General features: G+C 36.1%; 3 protein-coding genes across 3 annotated transcripts; all 3 read left to right on the top strand.

Annotated features, from left to right (window-relative positions):
• Positions 1–19: 19 nt before the first annotated feature.
• On the top strand, positions 20–1,523 carry LOC113332103 (isoamylase 3, chloroplastic-like). The gene is made up of 6 exons (XM_026578776.1): positions 20–47; positions 382–486; positions 564–662; positions 781–842; positions 1,181–1,292; positions 1,382–1,523. The coding sequence occupies exons 1-6, from the start codon at positions 36–38 to the stop codon at positions 1,493–1,495; spliced, it is 504 nt and encodes a 167-aa protein (XP_026434561.1). The 5' UTR covers positions 20–35; the 3' UTR covers positions 1,496–1,523.
• Positions 1,524–6,541: 5,018 nt separating this feature from the next.
• LOC113332063 (isoamylase 3, chloroplastic-like) lies at positions 6,542–8,251 on the top strand. The gene is made up of 6 exons (XM_026578739.1): positions 6,542–6,569; positions 6,904–7,008; positions 7,086–7,184; positions 7,303–7,364; positions 7,707–7,818; positions 7,905–8,251. Exons 1-6 carry the CDS (start codon positions 6,558–6,560, stop codon positions 8,016–8,018), a joined length of 504 nt encoding a protein of 167 aa, XP_026434524.1. The 5' UTR covers positions 6,542–6,557; the 3' UTR covers positions 8,019–8,251.
• Positions 8,252–14,581: 6,330 nt separating this feature from the next.
• LOC113331990 (isoamylase 3, chloroplastic-like) lies at positions 14,582–24,599 on the top strand. Its single transcript, XM_026578643.1, has 24 exons — positions 14,582–14,803; positions 14,889–14,949; positions 15,031–15,099; positions 15,526–15,683; positions 16,020–16,113; positions 16,412–16,648; positions 16,896–17,000; positions 17,523–17,627; positions 18,559–18,693; positions 18,824–18,910; positions 19,441–19,492; positions 19,754–19,817; positions 19,931–20,030; positions 20,907–21,007; positions 21,177–21,228; positions 21,605–21,667; positions 22,191–22,280; positions 22,386–22,458; positions 22,650–22,729; positions 23,064–23,168; positions 23,246–23,344; positions 23,463–23,524; positions 23,867–23,978; positions 24,065–24,599. Exons 1-24 carry the CDS (start codon positions 14,676–14,678, stop codon positions 24,176–24,178), a joined length of 2,346 nt encoding a protein of 781 aa, XP_026434428.1. The 5' UTR covers positions 14,582–14,675; the 3' UTR covers positions 24,179–24,599.
• The last annotated feature ends 3,231 nt before the right edge of the window (positions 24,600–27,830 follow it).

The following is a 27,830-nucleotide window of genomic DNA, read 5'->3' as shown; positions in this document are numbered from 1 at the left end:
TTAGCATGTAAGCGAAAAACTTCCATTTGGCTCTAATGATCTCACAGGTAGACTGTTCGATAATCATTTTTACCTTTAGTCTTTAGCATGTAAAGTTGGATTCTTGTTTTCTGGGTTAAAGCTCAATTAAGTCATGTTTTCTATGTCGTTGATTTTAAATTCGCTTGCACTGGTACAAGTTCTTGCATGCATCTCAAGATGTCAAGATTCATAGAACTCAACAATGGTTGTCTACCTTGATCATAAGATTCTTGCTATTCCATCCCAGTTCTTTTATTCTTGGAGTGAGATGAGTTTAGTTACACATTCACAAGTTTATGTAATCAGTTCCGTAACTACCAAAGGTCGACTTGATTTATGTGCAAAATTCCATGTATGCAGGGGACTCCAATGATGCTGATGGGAGATGAATACGGCCACACACGGGAGGGCAATAACAACAGTTATGGACATGATAATGCAATGAATAATTTTCAGTGGCACCAGGTTAGTAAGGATATTTAATTCTTTTTTGTTGTCTACTTTGAGAAATGCCTAAGAAATGGTAGATTATTTGTGAACAGCTTGATGCCAGGAAAAAGAATCACTTTAGGTTCTTTGCAGAGTCGATAAAGTTTCGCCGAAAACATTCTGTATTGGGACGCGACCAATTTCTTGAAAAGGTAAAAGATTCATTGACTCTCGTTTTTATTCGATTCTAACCTCTTACAGCTTCTTCGTTTCTTTTATTTGTTGAAGTATTTTCCATGTGTTACTAAATTTAATATCCAATTCGCGCAGAATGATGTTACCTGGCATGAGGATAACTGGGACAACCATGAGAGCAAGTTCCTCGCATTTACGTAAGAAGTAGTAGCCTTCTGCTTTATTTTTATGTTGACTCGGTAAAAGACCACTGAAAGAAGAGATAAATAAAAACTTTGATTTGTTATTTTGAAACTAAAAGTTCTGTCCAAACTTGAATTACATCTCTAAACAAAATGTCCTTGCACTATGCAAAATTTATTTCTCTGTTTGGTTATTGTTTGTGTCCTTTGCTAGTTCCTGGACCTTAGCTTTTAATAATTTGTGACCTCTTTGGCTGACATTATTGGTCTTTTTCTTGTCCAAATCTGATTTGGGAACAATGTAGTCCCATCACTCAGGCATGTTTCTAATTATTGAAACATGGATTTTGCAGGATCCATGAAAGGGATCATGGGGCTGATATTTACGTAGCATTTAATGCACATGATTATTTTGTTAAAGCTCTTATACCTTCACCTCCTCCTAATAGGCGATGGCTCAGAGTGGTATTCTTTCTGCTCCATCCATATTTTTATGTCGTTTTTGATATGTTTGGTACTGAACTGACGAGTTATATCCTGGTCCTAAATGACAGGTGGACACCAATCTTGAATCTCCAGATGACTTCGTTCCTGAAGGAATTCCATTTACTGGAGATACCTATAATGTTGCACCCTATTCATCAATTCTTTTTGAAGCCAAGCCGTGAATCCCAAGTTACCAGGTGGATGTCTGTTTTAGATTCTCTCCAATATCAGTGCTTCAGTAAGATCAGAATTTTAACGTAGTACTACTAGATCGACTAGTTAATTTATTAACATGTTTAGTTGAATATGAAAATTTCAATAGATAAGCTTTACTAACATGTTATTTTTATCATTAAACTCGGATTTTCCTTTTTCTGTCATCTGAGAAAGCAAAGATGCTATGGTCCTACTGTTACCAGTTTCTGCATGCATCTGCCTCTATATTCCCCTCCCCGTTTGTTTCAGAGATTTACTTTCGCTTGGTTCATGTTAGTAATTGGTTATGATTTATTATGTTTAAAAAAAAAAAATCCAGGTTGTGGTTGATTCTTGTTGTCAAGAGGTTTTCCCTAATGACAGTTAATATCTGTGCCTTTTTCTCTTACTGTCTAGGTTTTACATTTTCTTTAAAGACAGTTAATATCTGTGCCTTTTTCTCTTACTGTCTAGTGTAACTGTCTAGTATAACGGTTTGTTTATATCTGTTATTTGTAACAGAATTTTTTACCTCCTGTTACTTTTCTGTTGCCTCCTCTGTAATTCTCTTGTTGGTTAATGAGAATGATTTCCACTATGGTATCAGAGTTTTTCTGATCCAAATAAACCATAATTTTCTTTTTCTCTTCTAACAATTCAAGAACCTAATTCTTTAATCGTTTTAACGGAAAATCCTACTTCAAATTCAATTTGGAAGATTCATATTCATCATCTAACCAGCTTTGTTAATCTAAAATGGAATGGAGATAATTTCTTTATATGGAAATCTCTCATGCTTCCCGTGATTCGTAAGTACAAATTGATGAAGTTTCTGGATGGATCTTATCCTTGTCCCGCTCAATACAAAAGTATTAAGAGTCAAACAAATGAAATTGAAAGTCCTCTGTATCTTGACTGGATCGATGAAGACTCAACAATTATCATGTAGATTCAATCAACAATTTCTGAATCAGTGATTTCTTACTTCGCAAACTCAACTACTTCCTATCATCTCTATGAAAGATTTACTTGAGCATCTTCTACTCACTCGATTCAATTACGAACAAAGCTTATGTCAAGTAAAAGAGTATTGAATGAATGTGAAAGAATAATCAGGAATTTCCTACAGGACTTGTCCCTTTATTTTGGACCGTTGTGGCACCCCACAGGATATGTGATGTATAACCCTTCTAGGGTGATGCGACAACACAGGTATATACAACAGCAACCTGTGGAGAAAATGGAGATTACTACAAACTGGAGTTGGAGTTGTGCTCTTCTAGTGGTGATAATCTCACGATTGTTCACATTGGCCCACCTATTGTTCTTGATAACTGGGATAAGAGGAATGACTTCATTATCGACACTGGTAGACGAACCACCCGAGGTGATGAAAATTCTCCAGACTATATGAGTTGGTATAACAAGGTATCACATCCTTTGGTTATCCGTGAAATCAAATCCAACACTACTGCGGCGGGTTCAAGTTATAATTGTATCATCAAAGACAAACCAGCTGGTTATGATAGACTGGTGCGTGTTCTTATATTTTTGTTCATTTTATATTATTCCTATAAATCTTAGGTAATTACCGTTTGATGTTATGTCATTACGTATAAAAAACAGGTGAATAGGTTCAAGCGTGTTTCCAAAATGTTAACTGCATGCCTGAAGAGCGGAGATCCCATGCCAGCTGAGAATATCAAAGAGGCTAGAGATCTAGTTGATAATATGGATAACGAAGACTATGCTGCCCAGTTTGGGGAGAAAGTCACGAAGAGGCATCAGCCCAAGGTGGAAGTATCAAAGACGGGTAAAAGAACTCGAGCTTCATCGAGCGCTGAAGCTGCTCCAACTAAAGCTGCTCCAACTGAAGTTGCTCAAACCCGTGGTCGTGCAGGACTGGGAGGTAGTCACGGTCGTAAAGTAAAAAAGAGCAGATAAATAACAATGATTTGTGTGGTACATTCGAAAATTTTGGTAACTAAGTTAGACAAGTTCAAATGACAATGATTTGTGTGGTACATTCAAAAATTTTGGTAACTAAGTTAGACAAGTTCAAATGACAATGATTTGTGTGGTACATTCGAAAATTTTGGTAACTGAGTTAACTTCCAATTATTTGAAGTTCAAAATTTGAAAAGTATCAGTTTTTCCCAAATTCTGATTTTTGGGCCATCGTTTATTCGGAACTTTACAAAAAAAATTATCCTCCGAATATTACAAGTTCAAAACAAACCATGCCATGACTCTAGGTGGTTCCAAGGGCCAATATAGAAGGTTAGACACCCCATATTCGGAAGTTCTGGTAACTGAGTTAACTTCCGATTATTTGAAGTTCAAAATTTGAAAAGTATCAGTTTTTCCCAAATTCTGATTTTTGGGCCATCGTTCATTCGGAACTTTACAAAAAAATTATCCTCCGGATATTACAAGTTCAAAACAAACCATGCCATGGCTCTAGGTGGTTCCAAGGGCCAATATAGAAGGTTAGACACCCCATATTCAGAAGTTCTGGTAACTGAGTTACCTTCCGATTATTTGAAGTTCAAAACTTGAAAAGTATCAGTTTTTCCCAAATTCTGATTTTTGGGCCATCATTCATTCGGAACTTTACAAAAAAAATTATCCTCTGAATATTACAAGTTCAAAACAAACCATGCCATGACTCTAGGTGGTTCCAAGGGACAATATAGAAGGTTAGACACCACATATTCGGAAGTTCTGGTAACTGAGTTAACTTCCGATTATTTGAAGTTCAAAATTTGAAAAGTATCAATTTTTCCCAAATTCTGATTTTTGGGCCATCGTTCATTCGGAACTTTACAAAAAAAATTATCCTCCGAATGTTTTATTCGGAGGGAATACGTGTATCGTTAGCAACCGATTGTAGTGCATCATTGGTACGAAACCTCAACGGCCATATTTTCAGAAACCTCAACGGCCATATTTTCAAAAATTAGAGCCGTTGGAACTCTAATCTATATAAGGAGGGTAACCCCTCTCAGTTATTATTGAGTAAAAAATCAGAATGAAAAACATTTTCAATGGCAAGTCCATCATCAATCGACAACATACTTCGAAGATGCAAGCGAACAACTACATCAATTGCAGCAATGGAAGAAGAAATACAAAAAAGGAACAAACAACCCAAAAAATTAAAAACCATCGTTAGTGGCAACGAAGGAGGAGGAAGAGGAAATCAAGGCTAAGAAGCGAGGTGAAGAACAATTCCATCATAGAGAAAGATTAAAACAAGTTGAGGAAGAGACCGAATGGATAAAAAATTATTACATTGTCAAAGATCTACCCAAAGAACAGCAGGACGATCGTATATTTTGGATTAACGTTTCATTGGGTCCTTTTGTTGGTAAGTACAAGAAGCCACGCCACAATTATGAACCATGCGATTTATTGCCCATCTTGAAACTTTATGAACAACTCCCCTTAGAAGCAATTTTTCCTTAATATGTTCCATCGGGAATTGGTGTACACTAAATTGCATACATTTCCTAATCTTTACGAGATCACGATTGGTGAATTCATGGATTGCTTCTTGGATCGACACAACTCCATTTTGACTACCAATTAGTATTTTCTTTAGTCGACCATGAGACCCCTCCGCAATGCTTGTCGCCTCGTTCTTGAAGTTACGATATTCATATGTCCATGCAAACACAAACCTCTCCTTAATCGTTAACCATTGTTTTTTACAATACTCAACCGATTTTGGGTAGTCCGTGCCGTATTCATCCTCAAATTTCTTCAAGTTACATTCGTAAATTTCCTCGGTGATTTTGTCCCATGCTTTCATGAACATTTTCCAAATAATTCCATACTCCTTCCACTTTTCTTCAAATAGCCTATCCTCTTCCTTACGTTCTTCCACGGTTAATTTACTAATGCGCTCATCCTCTTCCTTTGACCTCTTGGTACCCTTCCTTGGTCTTTTAGCTTGGAAATGATGATGGCAATTGGTTTTGAGATTGCATTGAATGTGCCACGTACATTGCAAGTTTTGGGCTTCGGGAAACACTACCGCTATTGCATGCATTAAGGCTTGATCGTTATCCGTTACAATAACCCTTGGAAAATTATCATCGTTATAAATGGACCTCAACGTCTCCAACATCCAAATGAAACTCACATTGTTCTCATGATCCATTAAACCCCATGCAATCGTAAACGCGTTTTTGTCCGAAGTATGGCAAGCAATGTTCAACAACGGCATGTTATACTTGTTTGTCTTATAAGTAGCATCTACCAACAAAATTTGATGAAAGCATTGAGCCAATTGGATCATTTCGGGATGTGCCAGGAAAATACGAACCACTATACCATCCTTTTCTTCCCTTCTCAAGGTGTAGCCGTGTAACTCCGCTAACCACTCCGATTGTTGCATGACCGTTCTACCATCCCATTCAGTCCTTTTCATCATATCTAGGGACGACTTAATTGTAGACAAAGAAGACAAGTTGTCGGGGTCGTCCGCCTTTATTTTACTTAAGATCGCACTCGCTTTTTGGATCCGCATAGACCTCACCGTCTGCATTTGATGTGGTTTTAACTTGGCAACCATTACATGTCCAGTTAAATCCAACGGATCATCATGGTTGTGACAACCGTTATCAACTTTATACATTTTATACTCTTTACCTTTAATACCATCGGGCTTATAGAAGACAATCTTAAATGGGCATCCTATCTTCTTGGTATTGCTTCGGTATTTCCTATTCGTCTTCCGTACGTACTTACTATTCTTTCCCTCGTGACTCTTTCGCGTCCCACCTCGCTCGCAAATCATTTCAAATCGAGTGTCACCAACATGAATATTTTGAACTACCACGCACATGTTATCTTTTGCCTTGTTCATAAGCCATTCCTTTGCCTCCTTCTTACTTCCAAATGTCTAAACGTGCATAAAACAAAACAAATCTAATAAGCATAACCATTTAACATATAAATTTTGAAAAAAAAAAGGTAGTAATGAGTATACCATTTTTACCTTTAGTCTTTAGCATGTAATCGAAAAACTTCCATTTGGCTCTAATGATCTCACAGGTAGACTGTTCGATAATCATTTTTACCTTTAGTCTTTAGCATGTAAAGTTGGATTCTTGTTTTCTGGGTTAAAGCTCAATTAAGTCATGTTTTCTATGTCGTTGATTTTAAATTCGCTTGCACTAGTACAAGTTCTTGCATGCATCTCAAGATGTCAAGATTCATAGAACTCAACAATGGTTGTCTACCTTGATCATAAGATTCTTGCTATTCCATCCCAGTTCTTTTATTCTTGGAGTGAGATGAGTTTAGTTACACATTCACAAGTTTATGTAATCAGTTCCGTAACTACCAAAGGTCGACTTGATTTATGTGCAAAATTCCATGTATGCAGGGGACTCCAATGATGCTGATGGGAGATGAATACGGCCACACACGGGAGGGCAATAACAACAGTTATGGACATGATAATGCAATGAATAATTTTCAGTGGCACCAGGTTAGTAAGGATATTTAATTCTTTTTTGTTGTCTACTTTGAGAAATGCCTAAGAAATGGTAGATTATTTGTGAACAGCTTGATGCCAGGAAAAAGAATCACTTTAGGTTCTTTGCAGAGTCGATAAAGTTTCGCCGAAAACATTCTGTATTGGGACGCGACCAATTTCTTGAAAAGGTAAAAGATTCATTGACTCTCGTTTTTATTCGATTCTAACCTCTTACAGCTTCTTCGTTTCTTTTATTTGTTGAAGTATTTTCCATGTGTTACTAAATTTAATATCCAATTCGCGCAGAATGATGTTACCTGGCATGAGGATAACTGGGACAACCATGAGAGCAAGTTCCTCGCATTTACGTAAGAAGTAGTAGCCTTCTGCTTTATTTTTATGTTGACTCGGTAAAAGACCACTGAAAGAAGAGATAAATAAAAACTTTGATTTGTTATTTTGAAACTAAAAGTTCTGTCCAAACTTGAATTACATCTCTAAACAAAAATGTCCTTGCACTATGCAAAATTTATTTCTCTGTTTGGTTATTGTTTGTGTCCTTTGCTAGTTCCTGGACCTTAGCTTTTAATAATTTGTGACCTCTTTGGCTGACATTATTATTGGTCTTTTTCTTGTCCAAATCTGATTTGGGAACAATGTAGTCCCATCACTCAGGCATGTTTCTAATTATTGAAACATGGATTTTGCAGGATCCATGAAAGGGATCATGGGGCTGATATTTACGTAGCATTTAATGCACATGATTATTTTGTTAAAGCTCTTATACCTTCACCTCCTCCTAATAGGCGATGGCTCAGAGTGGTATTCTTTCTGCATCCATATTTTTATGTCGTTTTTGATATGTTTGGTACTGAACAGACGAGTTATATCCTGGTCCTAAATGACAGGTGGACACCAATCTTGAATCTCCAGATGACTTCGTTCCTGAAGGAATTCCATTTACTGGAGATACCTATAATGTTGCACCCTATTCATCAATTCTTTTTGAAGCCAAGCCGTGAATCCCAAGTTACCAGGTGGATGTCTGTTTGAGATTCGCTCCAATATCAGTGCTTCAGTAAGATCAGAATTTTAACGTAGTACTACTAGATCGACTAGTTAATTTATTAACATGTTTAGTTGAATATGAAAATTTCAATAGATAAGCTTTACTAACATGTTATTTTTATCATTAAACTCGGATTTTCCTTTTTCTGTCATCTGAGAAAGCAAAGATGCTATGGTCCTACTGTTACCAGTTTCTGCATGCATCTGCCTCTATATTCCCCTCCCCGTTTGTTTCAGAGATTTACTTTCGCTTGGTTCATGTTAGTAATTGGTTATGATTTATTATGTTTAAAAAAAAAAAAATCCAGGTTGTGGTTGATTCTTGTTGTCAAGAGGTTTTCCCTAATGACAGTTAATATCTGTGCCTTTTTCTCTTACTGTCTAGGTTTTACGTTTTCTTTAATGACAGTTAATATCTGTGCCTTTTTCTCTTACTGTCTAGTGTAACTGTCTAGTATAACGGTTTGTTTATATCTGTTATTTGTAACAGAATTTTTTACCTCCTGTTACTTTTCTGTTGCCTCCTCTGTAATTCTCTTGTTGGTTAATGAGAATGATTTCCACTATGGTATCAGAGTTTTTCTGATCCAAATAAACCATAATTTTCTTTTTCTCTTCTAACAATTCAAGAACCTAATTCTTTAATCGTTTTAACGGAAAATCCTACTTCAAATTCAATTTGGAAGATTCATATTCATCATCTAACCAGCTTTGTTAATCTAAAATGGAATGGAGATAATTTCTTTATATGGAAATCTCTCATGCTTCCCGTGATTCGTAAGTACAAATTGATGAAGTTTCTGGATGGATCTTATCCTTGTCCCGCTCAATACAAAAGTATTAAGAGTCAAACAAATGAAATTGAAAGTCCTCTGTATCTTGACTGGATCGATGAAGACTCAACAATTATCATGTAGATTCAATCAACAATTTCTGAATCAGTGATTTCTTACTTCGCAAACTCAACTACTTCCTATCATCTCTATGAAAGATTTACTTGATCATCTTCTACTCACTCGATTCAATTACGAACAAAGCTTATGTCAAGTAAAAGAGTATCATGTAGATTCAATCAACAATTTCTGAATCAGTGATTTCTTACTTCGCAAACTCAACTACTTCCTATCATCTCTATGAAAGATTTACTTGAGCATCTTCTACTCACTCGATTCAATTACGAACAAAGCTTATGTCAAGTAAAAGAGTATTGAATGAATGTGAAAGAATAATCAGGAATTTCCTACAGGACTTGTCCCTTTATTTTGGACCGTTATGGCACCCCACAGGATATGTGATGTATAACCCTTCTAGGGTGATGCGACAACACAGGTATATACAACAGCAACCTGTGGAGAAAATGGAGATTACTACAAACTGGAGTTGGAGTTGTGCTCTTCTAGTGGTGATAATCTCACGATTGTTCACATTGGCCCACCTATTGTTCTTGATAACTGGGATAAGAGGAATGACTTCATTATCGACACTGGTAGACGAACCACCCGAGGTGATGAAAATTCTCCAGACTATATGAGTTGGTATAACAAGGTATCACATCCTTTGGTTATCCGTGAAATCAAATCCAACACTACTGCGGCGGGTTCAAGTTATAATTGTATCATCAAAGACAAACCAGCTGGTTATGATAGACTGGTGCGTGTTCTTATATTTTTGTTCATTTTATATTATTCCTATAAATCTTAGGTAATTACCGTTTGATGTTATGTCATTACGTATAAAAAACAGGTGAATAGGTTCAAGCGTGTTTCCAAAATGTTAACTGCATGCCTGAAGAGCGGAGATCCCATGCCAGCTGAGAATATCAAAGAGGCTAGAGATCTAGTTGATAATATGGATAACGAAGACTATGCTGCCCAGTTTGGGGAGAAAGTCACGAAGAGGCATCAGCCCAAGGTGGCAGTATCAAAGACGGGTAAAAGAACTCGAGCTTCATCGAGCGCTGAAGCTGCTCCAACTAAAGCTGCTCCAACTGAAGTTGCTCAAACCCGTGGTCGTGCAGGACTGGGAGGTAGTCACGGTCGTAAAGTAAAAAAGAGCAGATAAATAACAATGATTTGTGTGGTACATTCGAAAATTTTGGTAACTAAGTTAGACAAGTTCAAATGACAATGATTTGTGTGGTACATTCAAAAATTTTGGTAACTAAGTTAGACAAGTTCAAATGACAATGATTTGTGTGGTACATTCGAAAATTTTGGTAACTGAGTTAACTTCCAATTATTTGAAGTTCAAAATTTGAAAAGTATCAGTTTTTCCCAAATTCTGATTTTTGGGCCATCGTTTATTCGGAACTTTACAAAAAAAATTATCCTCCGAATATTACAAGTTCAAAACAAACCATGCCATGACTCTAGGTGGTTCCAAGGGCCAATATAGAAGGTTAGACACCCCATATTCGGAAGTTCTGGTAACTGAGTTAACTTCCGATTATTTGAAGTTCAAAATTTGAAAAGTATCAGTTTTTCCCAAATTCTGATTTTTGGGCCATCGTTCATTCGGAACTTTACAAAAAAATTATCCTCCGGATATTACAAGTTCAAAACAAACCATGCCATGGCTCTAGGTGGTTCCAAGGGCCAATATAGAAGGTTAGACACCCCATATTCAGAAGTTCTGGTAACTGAGTTACCTTCCGATTATTTGAAGTTCAAAACTTGAAAAGTATCAGTTTTTCCCAAATTCTGATTTTTGGGCCATCATTCATTCGGAACTTTACAAAAAAAATTATCCTCTGAATATTACAAGTTCAAAACAAACCATGCCATGACTCTAGGTGGTTCCAAGGGACAATATAGAAGGTTAGACACCGCATATTCGGAAGTTCTGGTAACTGAGTTAACTTCCGATTATTTGAAGTTCAAAATTTGAAAAGTATCAATTTTTCCCAAATTCTGATTTTGGGCCATCGTTCATTCGGAACTTTACAAAAAAAATTATCCTCCGAATGTTTTATTCGGAGGGAATACGTGTATCGTTAGCAACCGATTGTAGTGCATCATTGGTACGAAACCTCAACGGCCATATTTTCAGAAACCTTTTCAAAAATTAGAGCCGTTGGAACTCTAATCTATATAAGGAGTAACCCTCTCAGTTATTATTGAGTAAAAAATCAGAATGAAAAACATTTTCAATGGCAAGTCCATCATCAATCGACAACATACTTCGAAGATGCAAGCGAACAACTACATCAATTGCAGCAATGGAAGAAGAAATACAAAAAAGGAACAAACAACCCAAAAAAAAAAACCATCGTTAGTGGCAACGAAGGAGGAGGAAGAGGAAATCAAGGCTAAGAAGCGAGGTGAAGAACAATTCCATCATAGAGAAAGATTAAAACAAGTTGAGGAAGAGACCGAATGGATAAAAAATTATTACATTGTCAAAGATCTACCCAAAGAACAGCAGGACGATCGTATATTTTGGATTAACGTTTCATTGGGTCCTTTTGTTGGTAAGTACAAGAAGCCACGCCACAATTATGAACCATGCGATTTATTGCCCATCTTGAAACTTTATGAACAACTCCCCTTAGAAGCAATTTTTCCTTAATATGTTCCATCGGGAATTGGTGTACACTAAATTGCATACATTTCCTAATCTTTACGAGATCACGATTGGTGAATTCATGGATTGCTTCTTGGATCGACACAACTCCATTTTGACTACCAATTAGTATTTTCTTTAGTCGACCATGAGACCCCTCCGCAATGCTTGTCGCCTCGTTCTTGAAGTTACGATATTCATATGTCCATGCAAACACAAACCTCTCCTTAATCGTTAACCATTGTTTTTTACAATACTCAACCGATTTTGGGTAGTCCGTGCCGTATTCATCCTCAAATTTCTTCAAGTTACATTCGTAAATTTCCTCGGTCATCGACCAAACGATTTTGTCCCATGCTTTCATGAACATTTTCCAAATAATTCCATACTCCTTCCACTTTTCTTCAAATAGCCTATCCTCTTCCTTACGTTCTTCCACGGTTAATTTACTAATGCGCTCATCCTCTTCCTTTGACCTCTTGGTACCCTTCCTTGGTCTTTTAGCTTGGAAATGATGATGGCAATTGGTTTTGAGATTGCATTGAATGTGCCACGTACATTGCAAGTTTTGGGCTTCCGGAAACACTACCGCTATTGCATGCATTAAGGCTTGATCGTTATCCGTTACAATAACCCTTGGAAAATTATCATCGTTATAAATGGACCTCAACGTCTCCAACATCCAAATGAAACTCACATTGTTCTCATGATCCATTAAACCCCATGCAATCGTAAACGCGTTTTTGTCCGAAGTATGGCAAGCAATGTTCAACAACGGCATGTTATACTTGTTTGTCTTATAAGTAGCATCTATCAACAAAATTTGATGAAAGCATTGAGCCAATTGGATCATTTCGGGATGTGCCAGGAAAATACGAACCACTATACCCTCCTTTTCTTCCCTTCTCAAGGTGTAGCCGTGTAACTCCGCTAACCACTCCGATTGTTGCATGACCGTTCTACCATCCCATTCAGTCCTTTTCATCATATCTAGGGACGACTTAATTGTAGACAAAGAAGACAAGTTGTCGGGGTCGTCCGCCTTTATTTTACTTAAGATCGCACTCGCTTTTTGGATCCGCATAGACCTCACCGTCTGCATTTGATGTGGTTTTAACTTGGCAACCATTACATGTCCAGTTAAATCCAACGGATCATCATGGTTGTGACAACCGTTATCAACTTTATACATTTTATACTCTTTACCTTTAATACCATCGGGCTTATAGAAGACAATCTTAAATGGGCATCCTATCTTCTTGGTATTGCTTCGGTATTTCCTATTCGTCTTCCGTACGTACTTACTATTCTTTCCCTCGTGACTCTTTCGCGTCCCACCTCGCTCGCAAATCATTTCAAATCGAGTGTCACCAACATGATTATTTTGAACTACCACGCACATGTTATCTTTTGCCTTGTTCATAAGCCATTCCTTTGCCTCCTTCTTACTTCCAAATGTCTAAACGTGCATAAAACAAAACAAATCTAATAAGCATAACCATTTAACATATAAATTTTGAAAAAAAAAAGGTAGTAATGAGTATACCAAATCGTTTGCATAGTATAGGGAAGTGTCGGGCCTCAAATAGAAATCATCAACAAACTCTTCAATGGCCTGCATATGAAAGCAACAAATTATTATACAATAATCAGAGGTTATTAAATAAGTCAAACTGCCGAATATACTATATTCGGAATCCTATCGGTTATCCAAAACACCCGATTTATGCAAATGAATGTACACAGTTTACTGAGTGCAAAAAATGATATAATCGGAAGCTAAAATATATAGTAACACAGCCGAATATAAATAACCGAGAGATAACTTTAATCGATAAACATCCGATTTTCAAGTTTTCGGAAAATTTTATTTTGAGGCCACTGTTATATTCGGCAGTCAAATAATGTTAAACTATTACCGATTGTAAAGGATAAGAATACTGAGTTTTGAAATTTTTTGAGGAATTCGTTTTTGGGGCCATTCGGGGGTAAATAACTCTACATAACTACCGAATGTAGATTTTTTTGGAAAACCAGTTTGGGGTTTTTTCTCATATTCGGCAGTAAACTACTATCTTGGAACTACCGTATATACATATTTGGTACTCAGTGTGTTATATTCGTAAGTTTATTCGAGAAATTATCTACCGAATCTGGGTAGTTCATGGCATTCAATGCATGCAATAATCGGTTTTTCTTGTTTACAAAAGCACACAAACGCATGAAAATCGAGTATTTGAGTTTCTTAACACAATACCTGTGTTTCAATATCAGGCGATTCTCCATTTTCTTCCATGAAAGCGTCGTCTAGGTTTTCCTCTCCACAAAAGTTTGGATCATTCAACATATACCCTAAATCGTCTTCTCTAAACGGTCGTGAACCCTCAACATTTTGTTCTTCGCCATGATTCTCACATTCTTCTTCATATCCATCCATTTTTGTAGTGATAAAATGGGTTTTCCCTTTTTTCCTTCACATTCTTCTCTATAACTCTAACAACTCAAAAATGAAAAAGAAATGGAAAAAATGAAACAGAAAGCATTCTAATACTGCACCGACTACAATCGGGAGTCTGGGTAATATTTTGGCTTCCGATTACAATCGGAGGATAACAATATTATCATATCCTCCGAATATATAAGGGTAATTTCGCCATTACGAATTACGCGAGATAAGGACTGGCTACATTTTCCTTTTGGATGACCTTTTTTGTTTTATTGTTGGCCCCTAAATCCTTTTGAGTGGCCCCTAAAGACGCGAGGTTTTTCTACTCCACTTCACAGATACCTTTTTTCCTTGTACTGATGATAAAACTCCAGGACACGTGTCGCAACCTGAAGCCGAAAACAAACGTACCGTTCACGTGTCTAACAAAGGGCGCATTCCAATGTCCCTCTCTCTCGAATTCAGAGAATCAAAAATGAGAATCGGAAGAAGAAGAAAAAGAAGGTAAAACTTAACGGATCTCGAAAAGTTCCTTTTAGCTGAATTTCTTTTCATTGTAAGAAAAAGAAAGTCTCCTTTTAAGGGTTTTTATTTTTGATTTTTCATGGATGCTTTGCTTTACTCACATCAACAGCATGGAAGTAAGATTCTACTTGTTCAGTCACCTACACACACCAAATTCCACCATTCCGTTACTTTATCAGCCGGGAGTTTCGGCTTGCTCTCAATGGGGTAAGTTTTAAAATTTACGTGTAGTACGAAATATTTTGAGAATGTGATTTTCTGAACTTGATTTTGTTGTTAAATTATTATACAGATTGAGATCAAGTAAATCTTTGTTTGGTATCAAGAGAGACAAACTCAACAGTAGTAGTGAGGCATGGTTCGTTATCCCTTAATTATACTTCTTCGTAATTGTATATGTTTGACAATGTAATTATCTTCTTGGCATAGGTTAGGTTACTGACCGGATCAAACATAAGGTTGCAAGCGTTTACGATCGCCGTTTTCAAGAAACCGTAATCCAGGTATTTTCTTACTACCTGGATTTTTTTGTTTTTTTTTGTTTGAAGCATACTACCTGGATGTGTTCGTGCCATTGTCTTCCAAATGAATTTTTGTGGTTGTTATCAACTATACACATGTTGTTATCATTCTAGGAGAATTTTAAAGCCATTGATGAACTTGTCATCTTAGAGTAGGTTTCTAATGATTTTGAAACGATAGAGATTTTTTTAACCAGGCCTTTCTATGTGGATGTCCCTTTTATCATGTTACTGGTATATGTCCGTGGTACCTGGATATCATAACTAAGAAGGGAGTAATTTTTTGTTGTTGTACTGAGGACATTTCTATTGTAACATTTTGTTTTTACTTGAAGATTAGCTTTTTTTATAGTGTGCTCCAGTGGTTACTTATCACTTAGATCGAACTTTCGTGGTTTGTAATTTTAGGAAGAAGCTCCTCAAATGTCTGATATCAACCCATCATATAAAGTCTCGTCAGGCGAGGCATATCCTTTGGGAGCATCAGAAGTGGAAAAGGGGATCAACTTTTCCCTCTTTTCAGAACATGCATCTGCTGTCACTCTTTGCTTATTGGTTTTAGAGAGGTAACTGCATCTATCTTCTTTGTTTCCACTCTTTGCTTTCTAAATTGTTAGTTTACACGAAAAATGAAATCTCTGTTCTACATTTATCCTAGTTAAGATGATTCTCCTAAAATAGCTCAACCTTTCACGAGTATTGAACCACTTTCTAGTCTCTTTCACTTATTTTCCACTTGCTTTGAGTAATTTGATGACGACTTAGTCTACAGATTCTTTTGTTTCTATATCTCTGGCCTCCATGTAGGAACTTTGTGGTCGGTTCTTTCTTTAATTACATCAGTATTACATTCGATATTTTTCTTTCTGTTTTGGGATTTACACAAGTATTTGTACTCTTAGGGGTAAGCTTGGTGATCTAGATACTGGTCTGGTGGAGATAACATTGGACCCTCACCTCAACAAGACAGGAGATATATGGCACATATGTGTGGAGGTAGCTTTGATTTTGATTCACTTTTAATTGAGTAATTATATAGATTACTTATCAGTTTTGAAGATGCCATCACACATATCTTTTTAATTTTATGGTACAACAGACCATTTCACTAGCTCTAGCATTTTGCTGTCTTTGATAGCATTTCTCCTTCAGTCAACATATTATCAAATGCTTATATTTTCAAATGCCTTTTTGTTTCTTTAATTCTTTTATGCAGAATGTATGATTTCGCGACCCTTCACTTACTTTTCTTGAACTTAATGTCCATTTTTCTACAACTTATATTCTCTTGTAGGATCTTCCTCAATCTGGAGTTCTTTATGGTTATCGCGTCGATGGACCACGAGAGTGGCAGCAGGGGCATCGGTTTGACAACAGTATTGTTCTTGTAGATCCTTACACAAAGCTAGTTGAGGGTCGGAGGGTGTTTGGAGATGGTAGTCATAAGCTATCTAAATTTCTTGGAACATATGATTTTACAAGCTTACCTTTTGACTGGGGAAACAACTACCAGCTGCCAAATACACTAGAGGTAAATCTAATAAGTTTTTCCTCTTAGTAATGTTTTTCATGCGAGACTTGTTTCAAAATGGGCAATAAAGAAGACCAAGGATAACTAGGAAAAAGACTAGACTTGAATTTAGAATGACTAGTAATAAGATTCAATATGTATATCGTTCTTTATTTTATTCCCGCTTCAGTTAGTTATAATCACCCATTAATAGATCAATGTTCGTGGCTTCTTGCTAAATTCATCTCTCTCTCTCTCTCAACTGCAGAAAGATCTTGTTATATACGTAATGAATGTCCGTGCATTTACTGCTGATGAATCAAGTGGTCTTGAGCCAAACATCCGTGGTAGTTACCTTGGTTTGATCAAGAAGGTAGCGACTTCTTTAATGAAACTAGCGACTTCTTTAATGAAACTGAATGATAGTTCTCAATTGTGTTGAAGACTGTTTTCAGTAAAATGTTAAGCTAATACTAGAAGATTGCTTTAAAGTAATACTACTTCTACAAAGCAAGAGAATTCCCTTGAAGGAAAGTGATAAAATGGACTGGTAACTAGTAATAGTAATTAAGAAGTTGGCATAAATGTGGCTTCAAGTGTTGGGCACAAGAAGAAATATTTCCCTCTTACAATGTTGGCCAGTTTTCATGGTTTCATTCAAGAGATGATTGCTACAACTAATTCGCCTTATCATTATTACAGATGCTAACTCCATTACTAGTAAACATTTTTCTTTGAATTTTAATATTTCTTATAAGCTTGCATTAATTTTTCTATAACATTGCGTCTGCATTGTCTTGTCACTTGGAAGGAAGCTTGTAACTCATTGTTAGGGTGACCTAATACTGAGATGGCTGTTAATTTATTCAAGCCTCTGACATATTTACTTTTTTAGATTCCACATCTTCTGGATCTTGGAGTCAACGCTGTGGAATTGTTGCCTGTATTTGAGTTTGATGAGTTTGAGCTTCAGAGGCGTTCGAACCCACGAGATCATATGGTAACTGTTCACCTTTTAATGTTACACGTTTTGCTTAATGAAATTATACTCTTAAGATTGCAAATCACGAACGACGTGCAAAGTAATGTCACTTTTTTTGGGCATTATCTTCAGTTCTTTTGAGGATTCCTATATGTTTCTGTTAAAGAAGTTGGGTAGAATTCAGAATCAAGTAGTGCGTGACTAAAGTTCAGGCTGGAGTTTATTATTTATTCCTGAAATGTTGGCACAGTTCTTTTGAGGATTCTTATATGTTTCTGTTAAAGAAGTTGGGTAGAATTCAGAATCAAGTAGTACGTGACTAAAGTTAGGTTGGAGTTTATTTTGTATTCCTGAAATGTTGGCTCCTCATAAAAATTACATTCTGATGATATACTATTTTATTCCACATATGTTGTTGGACTAAGCTTTCCTGATAATACTGACGCCAGAACACTTTCTTTCCCTAGTAAGAAGGTATGCCTCTGAATAAAGTTCCATAATTGTAAATGTAGTGTGTCATTCAACTCAGACATGTTCCTTCTCACTAGGCAAAGGAAAGAAAGTGTTCTGGGGTCAGTATTATCTGAAAAGCATAGACCAACATCACATGTGAAATAAACTAGAATATCATCAAAATGTGATTTTTAATGCTGATGAATCATAACCATAAGAAATTAACTACGGAATTAGCTGTTCACCACTGCCAGAAAAATGATTTGTCTGCATAAGTTGTTTTTACTTGCTCGATATATGGTCCGGGGTACGCTTTGTCCTACAGTGTATAAGCATTGTGGTCATTTATTCATATGCTTGTGGTCAACAAGAGCTTGACATGTTTCATTGTTTGTTACTCGTGAGAATTGTGGTTTTATTGGGTCGAGCCTTTCATTTCGTGAAGTTATTGTAGACCTTACTAGTGAAACTTGTGCAAATTTTCTTGATATTCTAGATCAACACGTGGGGTTACTCTACTATAAACTTTTTTGCTCCCATGAGCCGCTATGCCAGTGCTGGTGGGGGACCTACTGCTGCTTCTCAGGAGTTCAAACAAATGGTGAAAGCCTTGCATGATGCAGGAATTGAGGTAGATTATATTTTCCTATCTTTCATTGTTTTGGCTTTTAAGTGAATTCTAAGAAAACTGCATTTATATACTGTAGAAAACTCCCTAATATCTCTCTCTAGACTGATTTACTGGTATATCCCTGTTACAGGTTATATTGGATGTTGTCTATAACCATACTAACGAAGCTGATGATACCTACCCTTACACTACATCTTTTCGCGGCATAGACAATAAGGTGTATTATCCGTGTTCACTGATTCAAAGTTCTTGCTAATTGATAAGTTGAACACCATGTGTGATGATTGAAACAGTTCTCCTGTGTTTTTCTCAAATTTCTCATGATATGATTGGTAATGATTTCGACATACCATTTCATTAGTTACTCCCCAAATATGCAAGTGTTGAGTTGGTCAGGCATTTGGTAGTTGTACATTGAGGTCTGGGCCTCGATCCTATGTGCACCTATCTATCCGGTCTTTGTGGGTAAAAAACCTCTTCAGAAACCTCTCTCGCAGTTCGCGAGGGTATGAGTTCCAATTGCTTTGAGGTGCAGATAATTTCTGTATATTTATTGTTTTGCATGTGTTGCATGATGGAAAATGTAACCTTTGTTTGTTTTCCACATCTTGCAAGCAGAAAAAAGATCAAACCAGGACATCTGGAATCTGTTATTCCAATTTTATTGCTCTGGTCGAAATTCCTACATATATGATGTACAAGTTTGTGGCTTTACTAATAGATGTTTGTACTAATTAATTATTACAGGTATATTACATGTTAGATGGCAACGGTCAGCTGCTCAATTTCTCTGGATGTGGTAACTTCATCTTTCTTAAGCTGGTTATCTTCGTTCAATTTTTTTTTACCCTTACAAGTCTTACTCATTAGTCATTACCTACTATCCTACATCACCACCTTCTTCATTTTTATACATAAAATGGCTTTTGCTTACAGATATTTAGAATTTCTTCCTTGTGCTATCCAAGTAAAGATATGTCCGATCTTTAGTTTACAATTCAACTCATATATGATACGGTCACTATAATGATGTCATGCTTTATTTAATTTTTGGCACCAGGAAATACCTTAAACTGCAACCATCCTGTGGTTATGGATCTTGTACTTGATAGTCTGAGGCACTGGTATGGAAACTTTTGTTTTTTAATTTCATTATCTCCTGTTGTGTTGATGTAGATTCATGAATGGCACACCAGTTTCATATCTCTCTTTTTTTTTCCCTGTATGTAAACAAAAGGGTCACCGAGTATCACATTGATGGATTTCGCTTTGACCTTGCAAGTGTGCTTTGCCGAGATACTGATGGTTCTCCACTTAACGCTCCTCCTCTTATTAGGGTAACGACATTACCTTACGGTTTATCTTCTAGCTATAATTATCAAATATTTAGTTTCTTGAAATTTATTGCACTGGAAGCATGATGTAGTAATATCTTGCAAAAGCAGTTATTTCCGACTTTAATGGATAGAAAAAAAATCATTTATGGTAAAGATTGAGTCTAGATAATGGAAGCACCATTGCAAATAAATCTATGATATGTCATTTCAAAAGTATGCTGAAGTTTTCCTTCCCAAAATTGTGAAACAGACATTATTAGTGCTGAACAGAGTTTTACTTATTTTTGAATAAAAGTTGCGCCTCTGTTACTTAGCAAGGAACAATGGTATGCTCAATTCATGATTGGTTGCAATCCACTCTGGTTTCTCTGGCCATTGCCTCCTTGTGCAACATCTGTACTCATCCCTTTAAAAAATAGGTCTTTGTAGACACTGCCAAAATATTCCCTTCTCTCTTATGCTAAGAAAAATACCTAGCCGAGCAATATGAACACGGGTTTATATGCTAACCTGCAAAGTTTATGTGCTACAATAGTCCATATCTGTGTACTTGTGTTTGTATGGAGGGTTTAAATTTTCATTCTGAGCTGATATCTTGGTTAATGAAAAATTGATCCACTCCGAGAACATTTTAAAAGTGGGTTACCTATGCAGGTGTAGTACTGGTCAGTCCATAGATTAGTGCTACCCTAACTGAATTGTAAAAAATCAAAGTTTCAACAGTGTTTTTATGCACAATATTATATTCTTTATGTACTGATATGGACTTTATATGGTATTCCATATTGGGTGCCGAACATGCACGTATTGACAGATTTTATAAGAACTTTTCTCAAGTAGTTTCCAGGTTTCTCAAATATTTCTTTTTCTAAGCAGGCTATTGCCAAAGATGCTATTTTATCTAGGAGCAAAATTATTGCAGAGCCCTGGGATTGTGGCGGTCTGTATCTTGTTGGCAGCTTCCCCAACTGGGATAGGTATTCATATTTCTCTTGGTTTTTATGGTTCCATCTTTTTTGTTGTAAAGCATCTTTCATGCTGTTCATCAGAGCTACAAGGAGTTCAGTTATAGTAAATGATGGTTCTCATTTCTTGTCACAGAAATTGTGCTTCCTATGAAGTTAATATCTTGTGTTGACCTTCTAGGTGGGCTGAATGGAACGGAAAATATCGAGATGATCTTCGAAGATTTATAAAGGTAGCAACTCCCAGGGGAAACCTTCCTAATGATTAATAGGTTTAATTGTAGATTCTTGTTCTTGAGTTCCAAGCCTGGGAAAAATATATCATCTTGGCGTTTCAGCATAACATGCATGTAGAACAATAATGAAGTCAATTATATTCATGGATACAGTGATTTCAGTCTTATAAACGCAACATAATATATGGTCGTATCTTAAATCCATTTGCAATGACTGAGAACCTTGACCGCTGTGTAGTTTTGAAGCAATTTATTTTATTTTAAAACCACGGGACTATACCTCAGAGTATGATAATTTGATTAAGTTGTATCAAGTTATCGTGTTTATTCGAACAACATTTTTGTGATGATCAAGTGATTTATCTGTCTTTAGGGTGACTCCGGAATGAAGGGGAGTTTTGCTACTCGAGTGTCTGGATCTGCTGATTTATACAGAGTAAGCGTTATATAATGACAATACTTTTGGTAACTATTTAACTTTGCTCTTATTAACTGTCTGTAGTTGAACATTTACTATTACACAGTTACTACTTTTAGTAACCATTTAACTTCGAAACTTGAAAAGGATGAAGAGCGATTCTAAACAAGCAAATGGATCACTTCCAAACAAATTTCCATCAATCTAATTTCTTGCTAAACATGACAAATCTCATCCTTCCATGAGGTTATGTGCATCTCTTGAAACTCTGTGGTTACTCATTCCTTTTGAAACTTCTTCTTGGTGTTTATTATGATTTTCTAGTCGAGCTCTCTCTTGTTGCCATAAAAAACTGAGCTGGAAGGGGACATGTCTCAAAGAATATTGCGCCATATACAATTACTATTAGTAAATATTTTGTTCTTTACTTTGATGCACGCGTTTGTTTTACTCCGTATTAAGGTAACGTTGTTAGAGTTTAACTTGTTTGTTACATCAGTTCCTTGATATGTTGTTTGATTAGTACAATCTGATAGCGCAGGTAAACAAGCGCAAACCTTACCATGGTATTAATTTCATCATTGCACATGATGGTTTCACTCTGTATGATCTTGTATCCTACAATAACAAGGTATTTTTCTAGTTCCGAACAAGTTCATAACTTCATATGTTCTTTTATTATTTTCTTATGCTCTTTGTTATTAAGATATTTCTCTTCTTTTCTTTATTTTGGTAGCACAATGATGCTAATGGAGAAGGTGGGAATGATGGATGCAATGATAATGTTAGTTGGAATTGTGGATATGAAGGTAATATATGTAGCTCAAACTTCTTGAAAGAGAGTTGAATAGTTGACTAATTCTGGTAAAAGAATATAACATTATGTAATAGTGGCGCTGCACCACCATCCACTGATTCCCCTTCTTTTCTTACATATATGCATCTTTCACCTACTTGCTTTTTTGCTAAGAGGTTGTTAATTTATTTGCAAATTGTACAGGAGAAACTGCTGATGTGAACATTAAAGCTCTGCGGTCCCGACAAATGAAAAACTTCCATTTGGCTCTAATGATCTCACAGGTAGACTGTTCGATAATCATTTTTACCTTTAGTCTTTAGCATGTAAAGTTGGATTCTTGTTTTCTGGGTTAAAGCTCAATTAAGTCATGTTTTCTATGTCGTTGATTTTAAATTCGCTTGCACTGGTACAAGTTCTTGCATGCATCTCAAGATGTCAAGATTCATAGAACTCAACAATGGTTGTCTACCTTGATCATAAGATTCTTGCTATTCCATCCCAGTTCTTTTATTCTTGGAGTGAGATGAGTTTAGTTACACATTCACAAGTTTATGTAATCAGTTCCGTAACTACCAAAGGTCGACTTGATTTATGTGCAAAATTCCATGTATGCAGGGGACTCCAATGATGCTGATGGGAGATGAATACGGCCACACACGGGAGGGCAATAACAACAGTTATGGACATGATAATGCAATGAATAATTTTCAGTGGCACCAGGTTAGTAAGGATATTTAATTCTTTTTTGTTGTCTACTTTGAGAAATGCCTAAGAAATGGTAGATTATTTGTGAACAGCTTGATGCCAGGAAAAAGAATCACTTTAGGTTCTTTGCAGAGTCGATAAAGTTTCGCCGAAAACATTCTGTATTGGGACGCGACCAATTTCTTGAAAAGGTAAAAGATTCATTGACTCTCGTTTTTATTCGATTCTAACCTCTTACAGCTTCTTCGTTTCTTTTATTTGTTGAAGTATTTTCCATGTGTTACTAAATTTAATATCCAATTCGCGCAGAATGATGTTACCTGGCATGAGGATAACTGGGACAACCATGAGAGCAAGTTCCTCGCATTTACGTAAGAAGTAGTAGCCTTCTGCTTTATTTTTATGTTGACTCGGTAAAAGACCACTGAAAGAAGAGATAAATAAAAACTTTGATTTGTTATTTTGAAACTAAAAGTTCTGTCCAAACTTGAATTACATCTCTAAACAAAAATGTCCTTGCACTATGCAAAATTTATTTCTCTGTTTGGTTATTGTTTGTGTCCTTTGCTAGTTCCTGGACCTTAGCTTTTAATAATTTGTGACCTCTTTGGCTAACATTATTATTGGTCTTTTTCTTGTCCAAATCTGATTTGGGAACAATGTAGTCCCATCACTCAGGCATGTTTCTAATTATTGAAACATGGATTTTGCAGGATCCATGAAAGGGATCATGGGGCTGATATTTACGTAGCATTTAATGCACATGATTATTTTGTTAAAGCTCTTATACCTTCACCTCCTCCTAATAGGCGATGGCTCAGAGTGGTATTCTTTCTGCATCCATATTTTTATGTCGTTTTTGATATGTTTGGTACTGAACTGACGAGTTATATCCTGGTCCTAAATGACAGGTGGACACCAATCTTGAATCTCCAGATGACTTCGTTCCTGAAGGAATTCCATTTACTGGAGATACCTATAATGTTGCACCCTATTCATCAATTCTTTTTGAAGCCAAGCCGTGAATCCCAAGTTACCAGGTGGATGTCTGTTTGAGATTCGCTCCAATATCAGTGCTTCAGTAAGATCAGAATTTTAACGTAGTACTACTAGATCGACTAGTTAATTTATTAACATGTTTAGTTGAATATGAAAATTTCAATAGATAAGCTTTACTAACATGTTATTTTTATCATTAAACTCGGATTTTCCTTTTTCTGTCATCTGAGAAAGCAAAGATGCTATGGTCCTACTGTTACCAGTTTCTGCATGCATCTGCCTCTATATTCCCCTCCCCGTTTGTTTCAGAGATTTACTTTCGCTTGGTTCATGTTAGTAATTGGTTATGATTTATTATGTTTAAAAAAAAAAATCCAGGTTGTGGTTGATTCTTGTTGTCAAGAGGTTTTCCCTAATGACAGTTAATATCTGTGCCTTTTTCTCTTACTGTCTAGGTTTTACGTTTTCTTTAATGACAGTTAATATCTGTGCCTTTTTCTCTTACTGTCTAGTGTAACTGTCTAGTATAACGGTTTGTTTATATCTGTTATTTGTAACAGAATTTTTTACCTCCTGTTACTTTTCTGTTGCCTCCTCTTTAATTCTCTTGTTGGTTAATGAGAATGATTTCCACTATGGTATCAGAGTTTTTCTGATCCAAATAAACCATAATTTTCTTTTTCTCTTCTAACAATTCAAGAACCTAATTCTTTAATCGTTTTAACGGAAAATCCTACTTCAAATTCAATTTGGAAGATTCATATTCATCATCTAACCAGCTTTGTTAATCTAAAATGGAATGGAGATAATTTCTTTATATGGAAATCTCTCATGCTTCCCGTGATTCGTAAGTACAAATTGATGAAGTTTCTGGATGGATCTTATCCTTGTCCCGCTCAATACAAAAGTATTAAGAGTCAAACAAATGAAATTGAAAGTCCTCTGTATCTTGACTGGATCGATGAAGACTCAACAATTATCATGTAGATTCAATCAACAATTTCTGAATCAGTGATTTCTTACTTCGCAAACTCAACTACTTCCTATCATCTCTATGAAAGATTTACTTGAGCATCTTCTACTCACTCGATTCAATTACGAACAAAGCTTATGTCAAGTAAAAGAGTATCATGTAGATTCAATCAACAATTTCTGAATCAGTGATTTCTTACTTCGCAAACTCAACTACTTCCTATCATCTCTATGAAAGATTTACTTGAGCATCTTCTACTCACTCGATTCAATTACGAACAAAGCTTATGTCAAGTAAAAGAGTATTGAATGAATGTGAAAGAATAATCAGGAATTTCCTATGGTCAGGAGATCCTGCTACTAGGAAAAGTGTTACATTGAAATGGAATAAAGTATGCTCTCCAATTGCTGAAGGAGGTCTGGGAGTGAGGAGATTGGAAATTATTAATAAAGGTCTTCTAATGAAGCTATTTTGGAAAATGCACAACTGTACAGATGAATGGGCAAATTCTTTCAAGCCAAATTTCAAATAAAGATGGTGAATGGATCTCTTATTACAAGAAATGTTTCATTTGACCTGGTATGAAATGGGTAAAGAAGATATGCAAGAAAATACAAAATGGCTAGTGGGCAATGGAGCTGACATATCAGTGTGGAATGATAAATGGTTCTTGGATAAGTATTTAAAAGAACTATACCCAGATAATACTTTTCTTATACAATTTCCACAAATGAAAGTTGCTGATCTAATTCTTGATGGTGAATGGGTTTTCCCAAATGAGATTCTGAGAATGATAGATATAAATAATTTGCCAGTAATAAGTGGAGGTGCTGATAAAAGGATATGGAAAGGAACAAACACAGGTGAATTCACAGTGGCATCTGCAATGTACAAAATCAGAGAAAGATTTCCTACTATGCAATGCGCAAAAAAGGTATGACACCCATCTGTACATCCAAATATATCAGCTAATGTATGGAAACTTGCAAGAAACATTTGTGCTACTGATGAAAACTTGAAGAAAAGAAAAATCCAATTAGCATCAAGATGTATACTGTGTAAGAAGGAGGAAAAGAATAAAGAACACTTGCTGTGGTACTGCAATTTCAGTGAAATTATATGGAGTTGGTTGGGAGGAGTTTTCAATTTTATCAACCTAAAATCTTTTGAAGATCTCCTAGACTTGGAAAAAAATAAGAGTCCTGCAGTCAAAGAGATTTGGAAAGTAGCTTCTTTCATAACATTGAGAGAGTTGTGGCACATGAGAAACAGATGTGTATTTGAAGATGCCTCCTGCTGTGCAGAAAGTATTAAGAAAAAAGTTTTAAAGCTTACTGAAGAAAGTCAAGTAAGGATGAAATCTCCAATGTGGAATACTTCATTTGACTTGCAGGTGCTGAAATCTTTGGACTCAAAAGTAGACTAGTTAGAAATGTCAGAATCAAGGAAGTATTCTTTACTCTCCCTAAACCAAATCAAGTCCTGTTGTGCTGTGATGGAGCATCTAGAGGTAATCCTGGGAATTCAGGTTATGGTTTCATTGGAAGAAGAAATACAGGTGAATTCATAGTAGTAGTCTCAGGTGGCTTGGGGGTGTCAACTAATTATTATGCAGAAGTCTTTGCAGTGATAAATGCAGGTGAATGGGCAGTTAGTCAAGGATTCCCTCATTTTTGTTTTAGAACTGATTCAAATTCAGTAATATAAGATTTCCAGACCAAGAAAATCCCATGATTTGCACAACCTAGATGGCAGAAGATTTGCTCCAGTATTCTTACTTGAGAATTCACCCATAGCTACAGAAAGTGAATCACTCTGCTGATAAACTAGCAAAGAAGGGAGCTAGCCTTTGCAGAGGAGAGAAAATTATCAATGAACAAGGCCAAGTTTCTTAGGAACTCTAGAAAGTCCAGATCAACACTATTTTAGATTCCGTTAGATCCCTGCTTTCTTTGAAGATGTATTTGTTTTTCTATTTAGTGTCTTTGTGATAGTTCATCTGAACTAAATAACTTTCTGTAAATTTTTGTGATTAATATTAAAATTGTTTAGCAAAAAAAAGTAAACAAGGTGACAAATCTATTCCTTCTTTGATTACTGAGATTAAGAATCTTACTGATCAATAAGCCGCAAACGGTGAAGTTTTTTCTGATAATGAACTTGTTTCTGATCAATTACTCTATCTGCTTTGAACTCGGATTATACACCTTTTGCAACTGCTATAAGAATAAGAAATCCACCAGTATCTAGTATTGAATTGCATAATATAGACCTTGGTAGAGGAGGAGGAAGAGGATATAATCCTAATTTTTCTAGAGGTGGTGGGTGATTTGGTGTTTCTGGTTATTCTAGTAGGGTATCTGGTTTTACTTCAGCTGGTAGAGGTGTTTTTCATTCAAATGGTAGAGGTTTCAACACCAACACTCATACTAGTAGAGGTTCGGGCATCTTACTATCTCCTACTTCAACAAGACCTCCACAACATATTTTTTCAAATGGATGACCATCATGTCAGATATATTAATCCTAATTTTTCTAGAGGTGGTAGACGATTTGGTGTTCTGGTTTTTCTAGTAGAGGATCTGGTATTACTTCAGCTGGTAGAGGTGTTTTTCATTCAAATGGTAAAGGTTTCAACACCAACACTCAGACTAGTAGAGGTTCAGGCATCTTACCTAGGGCTGCACAGGAACCGTTCCGTCCTG

This window comes from Papaver somniferum, unplaced genomic scaffold (assembly GCF_003573695.1).
Source record: "Papaver somniferum cultivar HN1 unplaced genomic scaffold, ASM357369v1 unplaced-scaffold_128, whole genome shotgun sequence".
NCBI classification, from domain to species: domain Eukaryota; kingdom Viridiplantae; phylum Streptophyta; class Magnoliopsida; order Ranunculales; family Papaveraceae; genus Papaver; species Papaver somniferum.
Note: the sequence above shows the minus strand (reverse complement) of the source record. Positions and strands in the feature narration are given on the sequence as shown.